Here is a 21,299-nt window from a genome sequence, read left to right as displayed (position 1 = left end):
GGGCAGGTATTGTGCCGGTTACTATAGCATCACCTTGGAAAGGATCACTCTGTGAGAGTCACGGGCTGAGTGAGGCAGGAGGGGGATGTGGTCAGAGGCAGCAGGAGGGGTTGGAGAAAGGCTGCAGTTTCTGTCGCTGGTCTCAGGACACCTCGTGGGCTGGAACCCACTTCAGCTTCTCCAGATGCAGCCCCAGGGAGGGAGTGAGGCTGCGCTCAGCCTGAGAGTGGCTGCCGGAGACAGCGCCACAGGCTGCTGCTGAGCTTGTAGCTTTCAAGGGACTGAATTCCCAGCCAGACACTACTTGGCCTCTTTTGAGGGGGGGAGTGGTGGGGGAGCGTGGTTTGTCTCCTCTTGAAAGATCTGGGCTGGGTTTCATCTCCTTTTTGATTTTAAGTAGTTACCTCCATGAGAACTGACTTCAGGGTGTTCATCGAGGGAAGCAGAGTGGTTCCCATGCTGGAAATGAGAAAGCATGACAGTTTCTGAGACTTGACTCTTAGTGCTTGGAGTCCTCCTATACCTATTCAAAATGCCTTTTAAAGCATTTGATACCTTCAAAGAAAAAAATTTGAAACCTGGAAAGGAAAGAGTGAAGAACGCCGTGGGAGATTCATTGGGGATTTTACAAAGGTAAAGTTTGAATGCAAACTTTAGGTTTATTTGTGAGTAGTTTCACATTGCCAGTGTTTGAGACACTTTGCTTCATGTTTTAAAAGCTACATTTTGAAAAAGGAGTGGGTAGGTCAAATTAGATGGCTTCTGGAGCTCCTTCCAGCTCCGACACACTATATCTGGAGGGGAAAAAAAAAGATGCATCGAAAAGTATAAGGTTGAATTAGGAAAATACCTAGATAGGCGTTCTGCTTATATGGCAGTATTGGTACTTACCGGAGATGGTGATATTGCCTATTGTGTGTTTGGCATTCAATTGGAAGAGATATTGGGAAATAATATTTCATGTTAATTACAAAATCAGGAATCACTTTATATTGTATGCTTTTAGTTGAAATTAATTTTTTAGGAATTTTGCACTATAAATGATAATTAGGTATGTGTTTAGCTTGTTATATAAACTATATACAGTGGTTGCTGATTGTGTGGTTTTGAAAGAAAAGAATAGTTACACAATAGTTTGAACAAAGTATCTTTAAAAATTAGTATTTAAGTCAAAAAACCTTACATGGTTACAGTGGGAAAATATTAAGTACTATCATTAAAGTGAATGTTTTTGTTCAAACCAAAAAAATTAAATCTTTTTTAAAGTAAAATACATTATTATTAGGAGAGTGTGCCACAAATGAATGAACTGATGTGACATTTTAATTTGTGATTTTTTTATAGACATAGTAAATGCCTTTCTAGGTTATATAGATGAATTAATAAGCAGTCCTTATGTACAAGGTAAGACAACTTCTTTAATCCTTCTGACATAAATAAACGTGAAAAATACTCCTGATAAGATTTTTATATGTTTGAATGATTATTTCTAATCCCAATGAGTGAAATGCCATCTGGCATCTCCTTGTAACTTGTATATGTTATTTCTTAAATGAAAAAAATTTAGCATTCAAAGGACTATTTCTAGGCACACAGAAATGCATTCTATTCCTTGCATTTTATAACACAGAGGCTCCTGTCAGTGTGAAATTTTCCACTGCATCAGTCTTGATGAGCTTTCCTAGTAAGAGAACTGGGCTCACCCTGTCATGAATTTAAAAGTTAAAAACAAAAGGTTTCATTTAGACCTACACTGAATTACTGTGTATAGATAAAAACCTATCTGACAGCAGGATAAACCAACCAAACATAGCAAATGATTGTAATGACCTTTTCTTTGAAGAATGTTTTATCCTGTGTTGCACATTCCCCAGGTAACTTCCATCTTACTGCGGTGGTGTTCATTTGATTAAAAATGAAAAAGGAAGGCACGGTTTCTTGATTGGCACATTCAAGTCTAATGAGAAAGAAATCTGACAAAGTCAGGGGTAAAAGCCAGAGTGGACTACAATCACCATTATAATTACCAGACTCTGTGCCTTAGTTTACAAAATATGTGACAAGGAAGTACTTAGGAATTTTCCTTTCAGTGTTAAGTTGAATTGCTTTTTTGAAGTTTAATCACTTTCTTTGGTAAGAGACTTATTGTAAGAGATGGTTTTGCTATGTTTGATTGGATGATCCATTTGAAGATCCTTTTGTTTGCCAGATTGGTTTGCTTAGGAATAGAACAAAATTTATAATTTCCAAGTTGTGTGACCTCAACCCTCAATGGAACTATGTGTTTGAGACTCTGAACGGTTTCCTTGGAACTGAATCATGACACAGTAGAAAAATGTCTAACCCAGGGCTAAAGATGTGAAATGCACTAAAATGCATGCAGATGTTATCACTGTTGTCTTGACTGGAGAATGACTTGAGAAAAGACAGAGCCAAACTAGAACCCTGTCTTTCAGTGATTCTAGAAAGAAGTTATTGGCAGAGGATGGTAAAAAAAAAAAAAAGGCATTAATTGGCCAGCAAGCCAAGTTTACCCTAAACTCTAGCTGTGTTTGAGCAAAGCTCTAGAATTAGGGCTCCTCCAGTGAGACCAACTCTGCCACACACTTGGTGTTGACCTTGTCTGTGAGATATTTATATGTAAAGGGCCTTGCCCAGAGTCTGGTATATAATGAACACTCCCTCCCCTTGCTAATTTTTCACCTAAAACCAGTTGGCAGAATCCAATGGAAAAAAAATCAGAAAAAAACTGTTTTCTGCTTTGTAAGGAACAAGAACATTTGGAAGTTAGAAACTCTGACTTCCTAACTTATCAAGCAGTGTAACTCACTGATGTCTTGTAATATCTGATATTGAAATCATCATCTAAATGGAATTCTTGGGGTGCCTTTTAATTACTGAGCATTCCTCACGGTCAGGGAAGTGTCAAATGCATAGAGAAGCATTTGAAGTTCACACATGGGGCTGATTACAGTCAGGCATTATTAGCCTTCCTGGGGAAGAGTCATTGATAAAAAGCAGCTGAACAATTTAATCAGCTAAAAGTACAACAATATTTCAGAAGCATAGGAAGAAAGAATACATTCATTTTTAGTCCAGTATTGGAACAGATGACATAGAAGGCATTAAATTTGGGAGTTAATATCTAGAAATTGACATGTAGATTTATTCAACTTACATGACATATGGGTGTCCTCTAATTGTTTATGTATAATAAAATGATAATGGCAAACATTATATGCTCCAGGCACTGTAAACTCATTTACTTCTATTAAATCCTAAGGGGTAGGGGATATTACAGTTAACCATTTTACAGATGTGAAAGCTGAGGCACAGTGAGGTTAAGTAAGTTGTCCAAGGTCACACAGCCTGTAAGTGGCAGAGCTGGGTTTCAGACCAGACATTCTATGCCCACCATTCTCACTCATTACACTATGTAACCTCTTTAACTAAGTGTCTTTGTTCTTCTCACTTACTGACTTTCAACTTAATGACTCATTTAGGCTTAGGGATTCACTTGGACCACAGTGTAGCCAGCAACCTCTGGATCTTATGGCAAGTATGGGCTTTTCTCCTAATCAGTTGTAGTATGTAGTATTGAAGACTTCCCCCAAGGGAAACTGAAGGGGTGCCTAGTCTCATTATAAATGTTTATATTTTCCCTTTAAAGAGATGGAGCCAGTCTCTGTGTGTTGTGTCCATCCTCAGCATTCAGTGCGTGTGATTTCAACATATGTGCCAGACATGCACTGTGTGCTCCACTGACAAATACAAGTACATGAGAACAGGTTCTGAGGTCAGTTGGGCCTGGGGTTCTAATTGCTGTGACCGTCATTTACTTTCTGCCTGCAGAAACTCAGGCAGCCTGGCTTCCACTTTTGCAGCCAGGGTAGTTCTAGTAAAGCAAAGTCAGATCACATCTCTCCCCTGCTCAAAACCTCCTCACGGTTTCCTACCTCTTTCAGAGTTAAAGCAAGCATCTTTTCAATGGCATTCAAGGCCCTACGTGATCTTTGGGAACTTGAGAAATCTGACATCTCTGGCCTTCTTTCCCTGCCTCACCCCACTCCAGCCATACTCTGCACTCTTATTGGAGCTCCCCAGACCCATTCCTGTGCCAGATGATGCACCCTATCTTTTTCACCCGGAAAGCTTTTCTCTCTAGCAGCCTGATGGTTTATTTCCCCATGTTCACATCTCTTGTCAAAGGTTACCTTCCCAGGGAAGACTTTCCTAACCTTCCTATTTCAAGATAAAGCCCCCTTCCCTTCTTCTTCCCACCCATTCCCTGTTTCTTTTCCCTGGTTTATTTTGCTCCACTTCTATCTTAGCTAGAGTTCTCTAAAAGCGGAGCCTGAGACAGGGATTTGGAGAGTCTTGGATATGATTTATTGAGGGGGAAGTTGGGAGGCAGTAAAGCAGGATACTAAAGGAGAACACCAAGCAAAGATGTGATATTAGGTACTGCACAGGGGCCGGAGCACAGTGGGAGGATCTGGGGATAACTGGCACCGAGTTGTCCCATTAAGCAAAGGAGTCAGTCTTTTATGTCTCTGCATCAGTCAGTCATTGACTGTGGGTTTCCCTGCTGAGGATCAGGACCAGTTCAGGACCAGCAGCCCTTCTATCAAGATGACCCCTGGCCTTGCCTTTTGGTCTTGACATGAGGACACCAACATGACTGGGCAGCAGTTATAGCTATATTTAGTGGGATTTTCATTGTATTCCCAAGTGGAAGAATTCTTCCTTGGGCATCAGAACTCCTAGACCCACTGGGTCTAAAGTTAACGAAATAAGATATTCAGAAGTGGGTTACTGGAAATGATGGTAAGTGGGCTACTTCTACTTCTATCCCTTGTTTCTCAGACCAGTGTATTCTACCTACCGGCGACACAGCACTATGACAATAACTGTTGGTTTATGGAACATACTGCATCCTGAAGGATGGTGCTCTATCCTCACAGGGATTCTTCTCTGAGCTGATGCCTCAGTGGGCATCTTTAAGAAGCCTCCTCAGATCAGGCAGGCTACCGGCTTCTGCATGCTGCAGCTCGTGGTAGGTCCAGTGGATGCCATTGTTATGTGCCTCCTGCTGTATTTCCTTTGCCATGAATTGGGTATCTTGGTCTTAGGTGATGTTATGTGGGATTTCACCTTGGCTAATCAGGATTCTGTGACTCCTCAGATAATGATGCTGGCCAAGACTTGCAGGCTCATATATGGAATATATGTCAGCCCTACCCAGTCAAGATGAATTGCTACCCTTTCCAAGAAGGAAGGAGTCTGATGTAAACAATCTGCCACCAAGAGGCTGGTTTCTCCTCAGGGATTTTGCCATAGCAGGGACCCAGCGTTGGTTTTGTTGCTGACAGCAGTGGTAGCCATGTCAGTCTTGGTGAGTGGGATCCCAAGCACAGTCTCCAGCTCTGCTACCATGGCCACTCCACATGCCGCTGCTCTGGAACTGGGTGGCTGAGAGCAGAAACTGGCTAATACCCACCAGCCAAGCCAGCCGTCCATTGACCTTTTAATTCCTCTTTCCAAGGGGAAGGTCTGTGATGTATGTTCACGAGCAGCCCAAACATCTTACACTCTTGTGTCCATCCTCTGTGTTCAACCTCAAGTCTGTCAGTTGCTGTGAGTCAGTTTCCTCAAACACCATTCTGACCTTGCTATCCTTCTCTCTGATCTTGAAGTGCTGCCATTGGCCTCTGCTACTCCCAGATTCTAGTGTTCTGACTGCCACGGGGAGCCCGGTTCTGGACCAGCATCCTCTGCTGTCAGATGGGGTCTGCCTAGGACAGCCACTGCAGACAGGTTCACTGGTGCTGGTGGCCTTATTACCCTGCATTCCTTATTGCCTTGATAAATGGAGTGTGGTTCCTCCAGCTTTCTGAGGAATATAGTCAGCTTGTGGGTTTTCTGCCTTATCTAGTAAATGCATATAGCACAGCTCCTTTTTTGAGTCTTTGGTCCCTTTCTCTATAATCTGCCATAATGTTTACAGCAGATTAAAAAACAAAAGATTTAAAGGGACACCTATTTATTGAAGATTATGATTGACATTGAAAATGTCATAAATCTTTATATTCCAATAACAGATCTCAACATTTTAGCTAATTTAATCCTCACTAATTCAACTATATGGGCCAAATAAATTCAGTAGTCATTGTAACAGGCACTAAAAAATGAAATAGGTATATAATTTAGGTTTATCGGACAAAGAAGGAAAGGAGAGAAAGTGGGTCCCTGAACCCAAAGAAGAATATTCTTATGGCCTTGGTTGTTCTCTCCTTGAAATGAATCTGAATGGCAAGAGGAATGGTGTTGGACATGCTTATAAACCATGACCTGACTTCTCTTGGTCCCTGTCTTTAGGCTCTTATTCAAAGGGTTAATTCACTCATGGTCAAATTGAAAGTCAGAAGTCACTGATTGTCAAATCGACTTCAACAATGTGCTCTGCTCAATTACTGACCCACAAGAAACTCTTGAGTTATTTTTTTTTAAAAACTTGAGAGTGGCCAATCTCTGCCCACAGTACAATAATGACTAGAAATTAGTACACAATTATTTTAAAATAGAGAGAGAGAAATTGTCAGACTCTTCTTGGCATCTTGTTAGAACTATTTCTTCCGGCCTTTGCCAGTATGTTAATATGTTAAATCTTGTCTCATAGGAGAATGCCCCTTGCATTAATTTTTCTTAAGGCTGCTATAACAAAGTACCACAAACTGAATGGCTTGCATTTATTTATTCTCTTACCATTCTGGAGGCCAGAAGTCCAAAATCAAGGTGTTGGCAGGACCACGCTCTCTCTGAAGGCTCTGAAGGAGGATTTATCTTTGTCTCTGCCTCGCTTCTGGAGGCTGCTGGAATTGGCATTCCTTGACTTATAGGCACACATCACTCCAGTCTCTGCATCTGTAGTCACATGACTTTCTTCCCAGAGTTTCTGTGTCTATATTCTAATTCCTCTATTTTTAGAGGGACACTAGTCATCAGATAAGGGCCCACTCTGATCCAATATGACCTCATCTTAACTTGATTACATCTACAAAGACTCTTTTGCTAAATAAAGTCATATTCACAGACACTGGAGGTTAAGATTTGAACATATATTTTGTTTTTATTTGGAAGTGCTCTCCTGATTTGTAAACTCTAGAAATTAATCCAAATTCTAAAAAGCCACACACACACACATCAAACCATACACCCAAAGCCTGTCTTTGAGCCAGACTGGCCTTTGAGCTGTCAGTTTGTCACCTATAGCTTAGGCTTTTGGAATAAAAAAAGCCATAGAGACCAAGACTTTTTTATTTTTCTTATGATTCATCTTACCATGTCCTGTTTAGGTAATAAGCACTGACTCTCTGCTTCAATGAAGGGACAGGAAATGTTGAAATTACCTGGAGGAAAATAAAAACAAGTTAACACTTTAAAATTTGAAGAATTGTGCTAGGTGCTAGGGATACTTGGCTCCCGACTTTGAGCTTATAGTCTACTGGAAGATATTAATTTGAAGAACTACAGAAATACAGGCACTATGACATTGTTGATTGGGTAGGAGTTGACCAGGTACTTTTTTTTTTGAGATCTTTTTGAATCTGATGTCCTGAGAGCCACACTCATGAGATCCTATTTCAAATCCCAAACTAGCTCTGGGAGTCAGATTTTAAGTCCCTCCTCCCTTTTATGAAAGTTATCATTTCATGGGGCACTGGGTGGCTCAGTTGGTTAAGGGTCCAATGTTGGTTCAGGTCATGATTTCGTGGTTTGTGAGTTAGGCTGGGGTCCTTGCTGACAGCTCAGAGCCTGGAGCCTGCTTATGATTCTGTGTCTCTGTCTCTCTGCCCCTCCTCTGCTCACATTCTGTCTCTCTCTTTCCCAAAAACCTAACATTAAAAAAAAATACTTACCATAAGTGAGCAAGTGAATGGATTAAAAAGCCATAAACTGATCTGTAAGTTCTGCTTGCTTTGTGCTCCAAATGTTGACCTTACTGCCTACCAGACCAGAGCAAACCAAACCTGTTTCATAAGTACTGGGTACATTCGAATTTTAAGTAAGTAAACAGTTAGACTCTTGGGGCTGAGCTATTCATTGGACAATTGTGTCTGTGAACACTGGGCTTATGCTCTTCTACTGTGTAAGAAGCCAGCTGCCCACAGAGGGCAGCTCTCTGTATTTGGAGAAACATCAAGACAGATGTTACCCTGGCAAGAATGAAGACTCTTTGATCTTATAGACCAAGTGCAGACAAACACCAAAAAACCTAATACGATAAACATCTCTTTAGGATAACTAAATCCCTCCATTTCTGAAGACAGAAGTCCCCTTTTCTTATTCTTATGACCCCAATCCTCTTTAGAAAAACAGGCAAGCAAACTTTTTTCTGGGCAGGGGTGAATAAATCTTTGTTCCACTATTTAACTGTTTTTTAAAACAGCTCAGATCTGACCCTGAGGCCCCAACCTGCTTTCATTTGATACAGATGGGGCCCCTCCTGCCACAAACAGGTTGTGCAAAGGATGAACAAACAATTCAGGAGGTCCCTCTAGTGGGTGATCCATGTTTGTGTCTGGTCCATGGTAGCTTGAAGTCTGGTGGCTCTGCTAGTACTTCAGGCAAGGGAAACTGGGACTCAGGGCCCAGGCCTCCTTTCCACTGCTCCCCGTATCCTATCTCCAACTCAGGGCAGTGCTATAAAAGGTGGCTTGAGGTGAGGCAGCTATCGGTCCTCCTATTTGGGGATCCCATACTTCTTTCCTTGGGGTGTATCTTCCTCTTTATCACACTCCTCTTTCCTTTCTCTTTGTCCTCCATACTATTGTGTTTTCTCTCTGGAAAGTCTCAGGATATCCAAGATGGCATCATGCACACAGAGAATGCTTGTGTTGGTTCACGTATCCAAGAAGGAGATGCTAGGACAAGAACAGATTCATTGAGGGAAAATGGGGAAAGAGCTGAGGGGGCCTGGGAGAGCATTTGGACTGTGATGCTATCTGTGTAGGGGAAAAGGAAGGATTTTGGAAGAAAGAGTCTCAGACTACACCCCAGTACTAGGAAATTTTGCAAGACCAATGAGGAGTCCTGGAGTCAGTTGCCCATCAGAGGAGTCCTGCCTCTTGCAAGAAAAGGCCTGCCTCCTATCTCTGCTGTGTCTAGTGTTAGGCGGGGAGCAGTCCGTGGGAAGGTAGTCCTCCAGCCAAAATCCCAGTGTATTCAGAGCATAGCATCTGGGGTTGTTTTTAATTAAGCTCCTCAAGACTATATGGTGCCTGAAAATGTTAGTCTGTGTTACTCTTCATCCAAAGCATCTGCCTGATTATAGAGAGATGCTAAACTTCTAGCTTGTAACAATTTTATTAATAGCAATAATAGGGGTGCTTACCATTTAGTAATAGAAAGCTCTTTTATGTACCAGGCACTGCACTAAATAATTTTTGTGCATATCATATCATTTAATCACTAAAACAACCCTATGAGATAGCTATGATCATTAGCCCATTTAAGCGATGGGGGTTGTTATGGACTGAATTGTGTTCCACCCAAATTCATATGTGGAAGTCATAACCCCAGTACCCCCATAGAGAATATGACTGTATTTGGAGATAAGTTCTTTATAGAGGTAATTAAAAAATCATTATTGCACTATATGCTAACTAACTTGGATGTAAATCAAAAAGTAAACAAAAAAAAGTTAATTAAAAAGAGAGAGACTCTTAACTACAGAGAACAAACTGATGGTTACCAGAGGGGAGTTGGGGAGGGGGAATGGGTGAAGGGGATTAAGCATACACTTAACTTGATGAGCCCTGAGTAATATATAGAATTGTTGAATCACCATATTGTACACTTGAAACTAATATGACACTGTATGTTAACTATACTGGAGTTAAAAAGAAAAGCTTAATGAAAGAATAAATAAAAGAATTCAGAGATAAAACAAAAGAATACAAAGATTAAACAAACAAACAAAGAGGTAATTAAGTTAAAATGTGGTCTTTAGGGTGGGTCCTAATCCAAATGACTGGTATTGTTATATGAAGAGGAAATCTGGGCACAGATATGCAGAGGGAAGGTGATGTGGAGACAGCCATCTGCAGGCCAAGGAGAGAGGCCTTAGGAAAAACCAATCCTGCCAACAGCTTGATCTTGGATTTCTGGCCTCCAGAACTGTGAAAAAATAAAGTTTTGTTGTTTGAGCCACTCACTGTGTGGTACTTTGTTATGGCAGCCCTGGCAAACTAATGCCAACATATTGTGGCTTAGAGTCCTCACGTAGCTTTGCCAAAGTCACAGAGCTAGCACCTGGGAGAAATAGTATTCAATTTCTTTCATTTCAGAGTCCACTCTCTTACTTTCCTCTACTGGGTTGTCCAAGGTGCCTGGGTCAAGGGCTACGAAGTAGTGGAATGTAGATGACAAGGTGACTCAGAAAGATCACTGAGGCAAAACATAGCCTGGCAAGCTGGGAACATCCATGAGAGGGAACCAGGAGACCTGATCGTTAGGAGAAAGCCTTTTCCACCCTGCCTCTACCCTCTTCTGGCTGTGTGGGCTTGGCCAACCCACTCTTGCTTTCTGGACTATAGTTACATTTGTGCCAAATGGAAGTATTAGGTTTCCTATGTCTCACTGAGCCATTTTATCCATAATGAAATTATGATATGAAAATGTGGGGAGAGAGAACTGAATTTGCTTTATACAAATATTAGTGTGGCTGTATATTATCCCTGTTTTAGCAAATACTAAGAGTACTATTGTAATGGTCTGTCAAAATTAAAGCATTAGTTTTCCATGCTATTCAAATTATATGTGTTCTGATTCCAGAAATTCATGGAGACCATTGAGGCTGCACATTATAAGTAGTCCTATGACTCTTAGACATCAATATAAATGGCAATACCTGTCATCAAGGATGAGCCTAGCAGAATGGACTCATTAAATGTTTGTGAGGATTAATGTAATATAAGTAGCTGGTATATATTGAGTTTTTACATGTGTTAAGTTCTATTCTAAATGGTCTAAACATAATAATCCACTTAGGACAATCCTGAATGGAACCCCACGAAGAAGAAACTATTTTCATAATCCTTAGGTTACAGATGAAGAAACTGAAGCCCAGACATGTTAACTAGGCCAAAGTCACACAGCTAAGTAAGTGGAAGTGTAAATATTCAAGCTAAGTCACACTGACTCCTGGATTGGATGTGGGGTGGAGAAGAAATGAAGCATTCAGGATGGCTTCAAGACTTTTGCCTGAGCAACCAGTGGAACAAAATTATCATTTCTTGGGATGGGAAAGATCTCAGGAATTAATTTTTTTAGAAAAACTCAGTTTGGATATGTTAAGTTTGAGATGTTGATTATGCATCCAAGAAGATGTCAAATAAGTCTATATATGAAAATTGAGATTTTTCAATGTATGCATTGTATCTAAAGCCCACAGATGGAATAAGGTCACCTATAGAGTGTCCATAGAAAACAAAAGAGATCTGTTGGCTGAGTCCTGGGCATCCCAGTGTTTACAGGTCAAGGAAGTAGGGAGACAGCCTAAGAGACAAAGCAGAGAGAGTGGTCAGAGAATTAAGAGGAAGAGCACATGAGTGTGGTTTCCTGGGAGAAAATAAAGGGGAGAGAGTGATCAGTTGTGTTAAGTGCTGGTGATAGACTGATTACATGGGGACCAAAGATTGAGGACCATTGGAATGAGCCAAGGCATTGTTGACCTTAAGAAGAGCAATTTTCTTGGACAGGTTAGAGGGTACCTGGTTGGAGTGGTTCCAACACAGAATGGGAGGAGGGGAATTGAGACAGTGACTTTCAATTTTTCTTAAAAAAGAAGATGAGGGGCGCCTGGGTGGCTCAGTCGGTTGGGTGTCCGACTTTGGCTCAGGTCACGATCTCGCGGTTCGTGGGTTTGAGCCCTGCATCAGGCTCTGTGCTGACAGCTAGCTCAGAGCCTGGAGCTTGTTTCAGATTCTGTATCTCCCTCTCTCTCTCTGACCCTCCCCTGCTCATGCGGTCTCTCTCTCAGAAATAAATAAAACATTAAAAATTTTTTAAATAGTTAAAAATTAAAAATTAAAATTAAAAAATAAAAATAAAAATAAAAGAAGATGAGAAATGGGGGGGTGGCTGGAGGAGAAATTGTTTTTATTTTAATTTTTAAGGTGGGAGAAATAAGAGTGCATTTGTAGACAACAGGAATGCTCTAGTAGAGAGGAGAAAATAATTGAAGTATTGGAGTGGGAACTTCTGGAACAATATCCTTGAGTAGATGAGAGGGTGTGAGATCTGGCTGGCCTTGGGTAGAAGCATGGAATTACTGAAGAAAAGGTAGAATGCATCAACATAAATGCAGTTAAGTACATAGTACACTGAGAGGTTGTTGAAGGTCTCTTGTGGTTACTTCAGCGTGCACACACATTCATTAAGATACCACTCTGAGCTCAGTTAAAATTGAAAGTTCCTTCGCTTGTTTTATCATTGCTCTTCACTTTGATTTCAATAAAACCTGCATCATCCAGTAAGTATAGCTCCTTGTTATGTGTCTTTCATCCTCATCAGCTTAAGAGCTGAAGGAGAGCAGAAGTCACGTCACATTCTTTATTGTTCCCCAACAATTGGCACAGTGCCGGACACACCGTACTCACTGAATAAATATTGGTGAATTGAATTGAACTGAATCTAGTATATTTGTTTCTCTATACATATACTTTAGACCTGATTTTTCTGGAGAATTAAGAAGTTTCCAAGCTCAACAACCCAGAAAATTAATAGGCAACCAACGGAATGGGAAAAGATAGTTGCAAATGACATATCAGATAAAGGGTTAATATCCAGAATATATAAGGAACTCATCAAACTACACGCCCAAAACACAAACAACCCAGTGAAGAAATGGGCAGAAGATATGAACAGACACTTCTCCAAAGAGGACATCCAGATGGCCAACAGACACATGAAACGATGTTCAGCATCCCTCCTCATCAGGGAAATACAAATCAAAACCACACTGAGATACCACCTCACGCCAGTCAGAGTGGCTAAAATGAGCAAATCAGAGAACTCTAGATGCTGGCGAGGATGTGGAGAAACGGGCACCCTCCTACACTGTTGGTGGGAATGTAAACTGGTACAGCCCCTCTGGAAAACAGTGTGGAGGTTCCTCAGGAAACTAACAATAGAACTCCCCTATGACCCAGCAATAGCACTGCTAGGAATTTACCCAAGGGATACAGAAATGCTGATGCATAGGAGCACATGTACCCCAATGTTCATAGCAGCACTCTCCACAATAGCTAAAACATGGAAAGAGCCTAAGTGTCCATCAACAGATGAATGGATCAAGAAGATGTGGTTTATCTATACCATGGAATACTACATGGCAATGAGAAACAATGAAATCTGGCCATGTGTAGCAACATGGATGGACCTTGAGGGTGTTATGCTGAGCGAAATAAGTCAGGCAGAGAAGGACAAATATCATATGTTTGCACGTATAGGAGGATTAGGAGGAACTTGACGGAGGAACAAGGGGGAGAAGAAGGGCGGAAATGGTGGGGGAAAGGGAGAGAGGCAAACCATGAGAGACTCTTGAATGCTGACAAAAACTGAGGACTGATGGATGTGGGGGGAGGGGGGGATGGGCATGGAGGAGGACACTTGTGGGGATGAGCACTGAGTGTTATGTGGAAACTAATTTGACAATAAACTATTAAAAAAAAAAAAAAAGAAGAAGTTTCCAAGCTCATATTCTCTATGGATTGGTGGGTAAATTATTCTGTGTTTCAGTCTATTCTGTTAATTGTATTACCTGCTTATTACTGAATTTCATATTCATGGAAACTTACAAGGTTTGCTCATTTTTTACAAAAACTTGAACCTTAATTGGGCCATGGCAACATCCTCAAAAGGGTTACAATGTATAAGAAGATGCAAATAGCTCCTTTTATAATTGACATAGTGTTCAATTTGCCAAAGTACTTTTTATTTTTTTAAGAAAAGCGTAAATTCACTATAATTGACATACCGTGATCTGAACCTGTAGAAGTCAATGAAAAATCCTAACATCTGGTTAAAAGGTGCCAGAGGATCACCACCTTAGAAGAACCACCTAGGAAGAAAGGATATACAACCAACTGGGTACATGTTGTGAGAGAAAATGTACCTCGCTACCTCGAGCTAAGAATCTGCAAATGGGTTGATTTTCCACTGTATATATTTTAAGCAAACTTTAGGTGACAGTAAATTCAAGGTCAAGTGTAATAGCTGTGTCATTCAATGTGGCTGAAGTCTGTCAGTACTTGTCCAGCAGGAAATTCAGTAAAGTATATTGTTGAGGACACATACTTGGACTTAACTTGTATCCCATCTCAAATGACTTAGTTTCCTGGTCTGTATAATGGCAAGATAACATTATCCAAGTCATTGAGTTATGAGATTTAAATGATCTAATGCCCATAAAAGTGCAATATCCAGAATATCAGTAATTTTAGCTATTATCATTTGTTTTAATGATAATAACAACTTTTAAGATTTTTTAAAAAATTTTAATGTTTACTTTTTAAGAGAGAGAGCACAAACAGGGGAGGGACAGTGAGAGAGGGAGACACAGAATCCGAAGCAGTTTCCAGGCTCTGAGCTGTCAGCACAGAACCTGACGCAGGGCTCAAACTCACGAACCATGAGATTATGACTTGAGTCCAAGTTGGACGCTTAACAGATGAGCCACCCACGTGCCCCGACAATAACAATTTTTTAAAATGCAGGCTGTATTCTACTTTGGGTCTCCCTTTTTCTTCTTTTGACTAGTACACTTCCTTTTTTCTCTAATCCTGGCTTTTCATCTCTGACCATTTTTCTTCCACTGTAGAAAAATCGATGGTACCAATGAGGAAGAAGATAACACTGAGCTGGATGAAGAAGGAAGGCCAGTGCAGACTTCCAGGCAGAAGCCCCCACTCTGCAACTGCCACTGCTGTGGCATCCCCAAGCGTTACATCATTGCCATTATGAGTGGGCTGGGATTCTGCATTTCCTTTGGGATTCGCTGTAATCTTGGAGTTGCCATCGTGGAAATGGTCAACAACAGCACTGTATATGTTGATGGAAAACCAGAAATTCAGGTCAGAATTTGGTGGGGGCTCTTTTGGCCACAGCTGTGCAAATGACTTATTTTAGGAAAGAAAGCACGCGCCTCTTCCACTGATGTGACAAAAATGTAGAATGGCTACCACATGCCAGGGACTGTGTAAGGTGAGGGAATAGAACGGTGAACATCACAGGATGGGCCCTTGCCCTCATAGAGATGTACAAATAAGTAATTACAATTCATAGTTTGGGGCACCTGTGTGGCTCAGTTGGTTAAGCTTCCAGGTCTTGGTTTCTGCTGAGGTCATGATCTCACGGTTTGTGAGTTCGAGCCCTGTATCAGGCTCTGTGCTGACAGTGTGCAGCCCACGTGGGATTCTCTCTCTCACCTTCTATCTGGCCCTACCCTTCTGGCACTGTCTCTGTCTCTCTCAAAATAAGTAAACTTAAAAAAAGTAATTCATAGCTGTAGGTGCTATGCTAAAGACGTTCAGAACGCCAGGTGTCATAGAGGAGAACTTTAGACCAGACTTTGATATTGTGAAAGGATTCCCAGAGGAAATGATGGCTTTGAAAGATAAGGAGGGATTGACAAAGAGTGTTTGGTGGGGTGAAAAGAAGAGTGAAGAAAAAGGAACATCATGTGTGAAAGACTGTCTGAGAGAAGGGAGAGGGAGGGAGAGAAAAGGAAAGATAGAGAACGGGAATGATGTGTTTAGGAACTGAGATAGGAGTTCTTCATCTTTTCTGTGCAATGCCATGGACCCCTTCGGCAACCTGCTATAGACTTATAAACACCTTTTCAAAATAATTTATTTTAAATTCTTAAAATAAAATGCATGTGATTATAAAGGAAACCAAGTATGATAGGATACAGATGTCAAAGTATTTAAAAATAAAATTTATGATATATAGAGACATATGGACTTCTCTATGAACACATCAGATGACAAAATCTAGCAATGGGTCTAACAATTGCTGTAGCTTTAAAGTTTGAAGTATAAACCATAGTTTAAGATAGTGGTGATGATTGTGATGCAAATAGGTTTATAATGTCCACAAGTGATAGTCACAGATAGTGATAACTACTATGGTATGTTGCCTACACTCATGATCACAGAAAATGCTAAATTTCAGCTAGCAGTTAGTGAAAATAAAAATGATGATTTTTCCCATCCAACTTCATAGATCAACAGGATTCCATCCTTGGACTCCAGGCTGAGAACCTCTGTTAAGAGAGTAGAGTATTAGAGTGAGCATCAAGACAGGGAGACACCCAAGGGGCCCCTGGGTGGCTCAGTCAGTTAACTGTCTGACTTCAGCTCAGGTCATGATCTCATGGCTTCATGGGTTCGAGCCCTGCATCAGGCTCTGTGCTGAACGTTTGCTCAGAGCCTGGAGCCTGCTTTGGATTCTGTGTCTCCTTCTCTCTCTGCCCCTCTTCCCCTCACACTCTGTCTCACTCTGTCTCTCAAAAATAAATAAATGTAAAAAAAAAAAAAGACAGGGAGACACCTGGGTAAATAAGGGTGAGGCCAGGTAAAGCCTGTTAAACCATGTAGGGAGTCATAGGTGGGCTTTGGGCAGAAAGGTGGTATGATCAAAGCTGCTCTGGAATAATTATTGTCAGCCAGTGGTTTCCCAGTGGACTGGGATAGAAGTGAGCAGAAGTAGGAGGCCCAGTTCAAACCAAGGCTGTTGTAGTCATAAGCAAGCATACTCTGATGTGACTTAAAAGCATTGTTTTTATGAATCACTGGAAATATACATTCTGGTTTGCTTCTTAAGTAGTAGGCCTAGAGAAGTATAGAGGCTATGGGGAAAGAAATGAAAATATATGTCCAGTAGATACCCAATAAGTACACATTGCATTGTATTGAACACACATGCTGGAATAACTCATGTGGAAATACATGCAGATTGTAGAGAGGTATCTAATAGTTCTCTGGTCCTTGTCCATATGTGAAGAAACATTTAGATCAGAGTTTCCCAAATTGGTGTTTGGCAAGTCACTGTTCTGCTGTGAAGAAGAAACGAAATGAAATGAAATACAGCCTTTATTGTGCTGTATCCTGTGAGAATCTCCAATGGGGCGGGGTATGGTGTGCATATTTCCTGGACTTTATTGTAGAACACTTTCTTTCATGCCTCATTATTACATTACCTGGAACAGTTCCTGCCAAGCACTGGTTTGGGAAAATTTGATTTTGATCCACTAAAAAGAAGTCTTTAGTTGGCTCTGCAAGTTGTGGGTTTTTGTTTTGTTTGGTTTTATCTTTTTTAGCTAAAAGATTATTCTGTCAGATGAAAAGAGCACAATGGAGAGTCTTCTAGCTTCTTTTTTATGCCACGGCTGAATTTGTTCTAAAAGGATATGCTAGTTGTTTATTTTTTGGTGGGGAGGGAGGGCAGTAGAAGTGTAATGGGGCAAGCCATGCATTTTTTAAATAAAGGATGATGTATATTAGTGAGGTTTCAGATGTGTATCACATGCATTCTCCCAGTCTTTTGTGAGCAAGGTCAGCTAATTAAAACTTGGCTGCCAAGGCCCAGATCAAATGAGATGCTGGTTTGCATTTGTTTGTTGCCTGGAAAGATAGGCCTAGGTCAACAGAATCTGCTTTGAGGCATGTGGAAAAGACATTTTGATAAACCTAAGGAGCAATGCTAGTGTGTGCTCTCTGGTGTCAATCGTTCTCCCTTAGGAGTCTTAGAGAAACGGATTGAGATCTAAAATACGCTTTGCATCATTTTTTCTGGTCTCAAAAATAGGAGTTTGTAGCCTTTCGGAAACTCGACAGTAAATCTAGTTTATAGCAGGTCATTTCCCTTTCACTCAAATAGAACAAAGCTTACATACCAGGTGAACATGTTCAACCTGATGACAAAGATTTTACTGATTGTTTTAAGGTTCTGAATGTCTGGTATTTTTGTTTATTTGGTTTTTCATTTTATGGGGGGGTAAGTCTAGATATTTTTAAATATTCGTTTTCAAAGGAGAGAGAGAAGTAAGTAGCATAGATATGTAGGTCTCTCAAATATGTGACATATATTCTACCAGTGGTATACAGCATAGTTTTAGCTGATGTGTGAATATTCATTTTTAGTTTAATAATTATGAATTTTAAAACATGTGAATCACTTTGAATAGCATCCAGCATATGGCAAGCAATAAATAAATGACTGATGTTTGAGAAACTCTGCAATCATCCCTTTTTAACCTCAGGAAAAGTCCAAACTCCTTCCCATGAATCATGAGTCCTGGAGAGTTAAGAGGATGGGCTTTGGAATTGGCCAGACCTTATTTCAAACTTAACTTCTGGGACTTTGGGCAAATTGCCCTTATGTCCTGGTCAGGAATTACTGGTTGCAAGGAGTAGAAATGCAGTGAAAACAGGTCAAATTAAAAAGGGAATTATGGTAAGGTTGTAGGGGATCTCATGAGAGTGAAGAGCAGAAAGCAGGTCTGATCAGTTTATTTGTGCAGTGTGTTCCCTGGGCAGTGGGACCTAGCCTGTGGTGGGACTGAAATCCAGGCTCTATTCCATGAGGGGCAGAAAAGGAGTCTTTACCTAATTCCTTCCAAGGCATAAACAGAGGCCTTGCCAGGAAGACAGAGTGGAGCTGGCCCTACTGGGAACTAGGAAATCCTTAGCTCAGGTCTCCAGCTTTGTTGCTCCACATGGTCCCTCGTCTGCTTCTCTCTGAGTATGCGCCACCGTCTCAGGCCTCTCCATGGACTGTTTTCTCTCCTTTTCCATGGCTTCTCACTGCTCTCCAAAGCTGAAGTGCCTTGCCGGGGAGCTGATGTACTTGATTGGCCTTGACTCCAATGAGGCTTGTTTTTGGTTCAAGTATTCAGTGTTTTCAAAGTAAGATTTCTGTGTTCAGATTAGAGAGAGAGACAGAGAGAGACAGACAGAGAGAGCCTGATTAGCCACTCAGGAGGGGAGAGGCCCATGGTGCTGAGATGGGGGGTAGGGGTAGAGAGTGCTCTCCAAAGGAAATGTGAGCAAGGAGGCAGGAATGGTATTTCTAGCAACTCTTTGCTGACCCTCATTGCCCTTATTGTAAAATGGGAATAAAAGACCTGCTTTGCAGATCAAATGAGTTACTTTGGTGCTGATATATTAAGTAGTTATATTAGTTTCCTAAGGCTGCTGTAACAAATTACCTCAAACATGGTGGTTTAAAACAATTGAAATTTATTCCCTTACAGTTGCGGAGACCAGAAATTTGAAATGAAGGTGTCGGAGTGTCTGGGTGGTTCTGTCGGCCTAGTGACTCTTGATTTCAGCTCAGGTCATGATTCCAGGGTTGTGGGTTGGAGCCCTGTGATGACAGCGTGAAGCTTGCCTGAGATTCAGTTTCTCTCTCCCTCTGTCCTCCCCTTCTCTTGTACACATGCCATCTCTCACTCTCAAAAAAAAATAAAAATAATGATCAGGGCCACACTCGCTCTGAAAGCTCTGCAGAAGAGTCCTTTCCTGCTTCTTCCATCTTTGGGGGCTTCAGGTGTTCTTTGGCTTCCTTGGTTTCCTGTCACAAGTTGTTACATATTTAGCATATGTATGCATAACTCCAGTCCCTACCTCTGTCTTCACTTGAGTTTTTTGCTGTGTGTCTTCTCCTCATCTGTCTCAAATCTCTCTCTGTCTTTCTCTTATAAGAACACTTGTCATTGGATTTAGGGCCCAGCTGGATAATCCTGGATAACTCATCTCAAGATCCTTGGTTTTATCACATCCACAAAACCCTTTTCCCAAATAAGGCAGCCTTCATAGGTTCCAGAGGTTTTTGTGTGTAAATCTTCTGTGGGTCATTCTTCACCTAACACAGTACCAGACATGGTGGCTAGTTTATAGTAATAGTGCATACATGGGGCCATTATGATTCTAATGGGGCTTAAGAGATGATGAAAGTCAGTTCTTAGCAGACCTACATGCTCTTTGTCATGTATCATCTCCTTTGGAGAATAGACCAAAGCACCATCCCCTCAGAGAGAAAAGTGTGAGCAAAGGTCACTGTGATTGATAATTAGCTTCTGGATGAAGTGGATCCCTCTGCCTTGGATCCTTGGTTCCTTGGGTCATTCCATGATGCAAGGCAAAGAAGTCTAGTCTTTACTTCTTAGAGAGAAAGTGAGGTCTCCACAAGCAGTGCAAAAAACTGTTGTTTTGGGGTCAGATAAGAGGTCCTGGTCTTGGCTCTCCTTGTAACTAATTGTATGACCTTGGGCAAGTAACTTAATCTCTCTAAGCCTCAGTATCCTTATCTACAAAAGAAGAGCCAATGATTACCCGTAGGTGTTGTAAGAATTAAGGGAGGAAATATATAGACAGTGCCTTAACAAAATTGTGTCCCTCTTCTGCTACAAGCTTCCAATGGTTTCCATTCTTTTTGCATAAAAACAGAGATTTTTATGGTGACCTAAAGGGCCTTTCATCATTTGAGCCTCTCTTACTTTAACTCCTATTCTCCTGTCCTTCATTCATTACCTTTCAGCTATCCTGATATCTTGCTATTCCTCTAACCTCAGGGCCTTTACACTTGCTATTTCTCTGCCTAGAAAGTTCTCTCAGATACTAAAGAGCATGATTTTGCTTGCTTCTTTCTTGTAGGGCTTTCTTCAAAAGTCACTTCCCCAGTGAAGCCTTCTCTGGCTCTTCCATCTAAAATTGCACTCTACCTCACTCCTATCCAGCACTTCCTGTTCCCTTCCCTGCTTTATTTTTCTCCTCATCCCTGATCACCATCTAACACAGTTTGTACTTGTTTGCTATCTGCTGTCCGCACTGGAATTTTTGTGAACTGCAATCACTGTCTTCCCTAGTGCCTAGAAAAATGTGTGGCACAGAGTAGCACAAAATAAAAACTTACTGAGCTGATTTGAATTAATGATTGTTACTTTCATTTATTCTTTTTTTTTATAAAAGTAATCTCTACCCAATGTGGACTTGAACTTATGATTCCAAGATCAAGAGTCGCATGCTCCACCGACTGAGCCAGACAGACACCCCAGTTTCATTTTGCTCTTAAACTTCAACTCCTAATTGGCAAAATGGGAAATAATGCATAGAGGACAGGCCAATGTTACATGGAGTGTGATCTACAACTCAAAGGCAATTCTTGTTTGAGTTAGTATTTACACTATCTAGCACCTTACCTGGCACACAGGAGGCACTAGGTGAATGTTG

The 21,299-nt window shown here is 41.0% G+C and overlaps 1 protein-coding gene across 2 annotated transcripts in view; it reads left to right on the top strand.

Annotated features, from left to right (window-relative positions):
* Nucleotides 1-532: 532 nt before the first annotated feature.
* The window catches only part of SLC17A8 (solute carrier family 17 member 8), a 46,866-nt gene continuing 26,099 nt past the window's right edge, over nt 533-21,299 (top strand). For both annotated transcript variants that reach the window (XM_077772178.1, XM_077772177.1), the window contains exons 1-2: nt 533-633; nt 14,885-15,137. In XM_077772178.1, coding sequence (XP_077628304.1) covers nt 533-633; nt 14,885-15,137 — 354 coding nt within the window. The remainder of the gene's footprint in view (nt 634-14,884; nt 15,138-21,299) is intronic.

The sequence above is a fragment of the Crocuta crocuta genome, unplaced genomic scaffold (genome assembly GCF_008692635.1).
Source record: "Crocuta crocuta isolate KB4526 unplaced genomic scaffold, BGI_CrCroc_1.0 scaffold216, whole genome shotgun sequence".
Taxonomy (NCBI): domain Eukaryota; kingdom Metazoa; phylum Chordata; class Mammalia; order Carnivora; family Hyaenidae; genus Crocuta; species Crocuta crocuta.
Note: the sequence above shows the minus strand (reverse complement) of the source record. Positions and strands in the feature narration are given on the sequence as shown.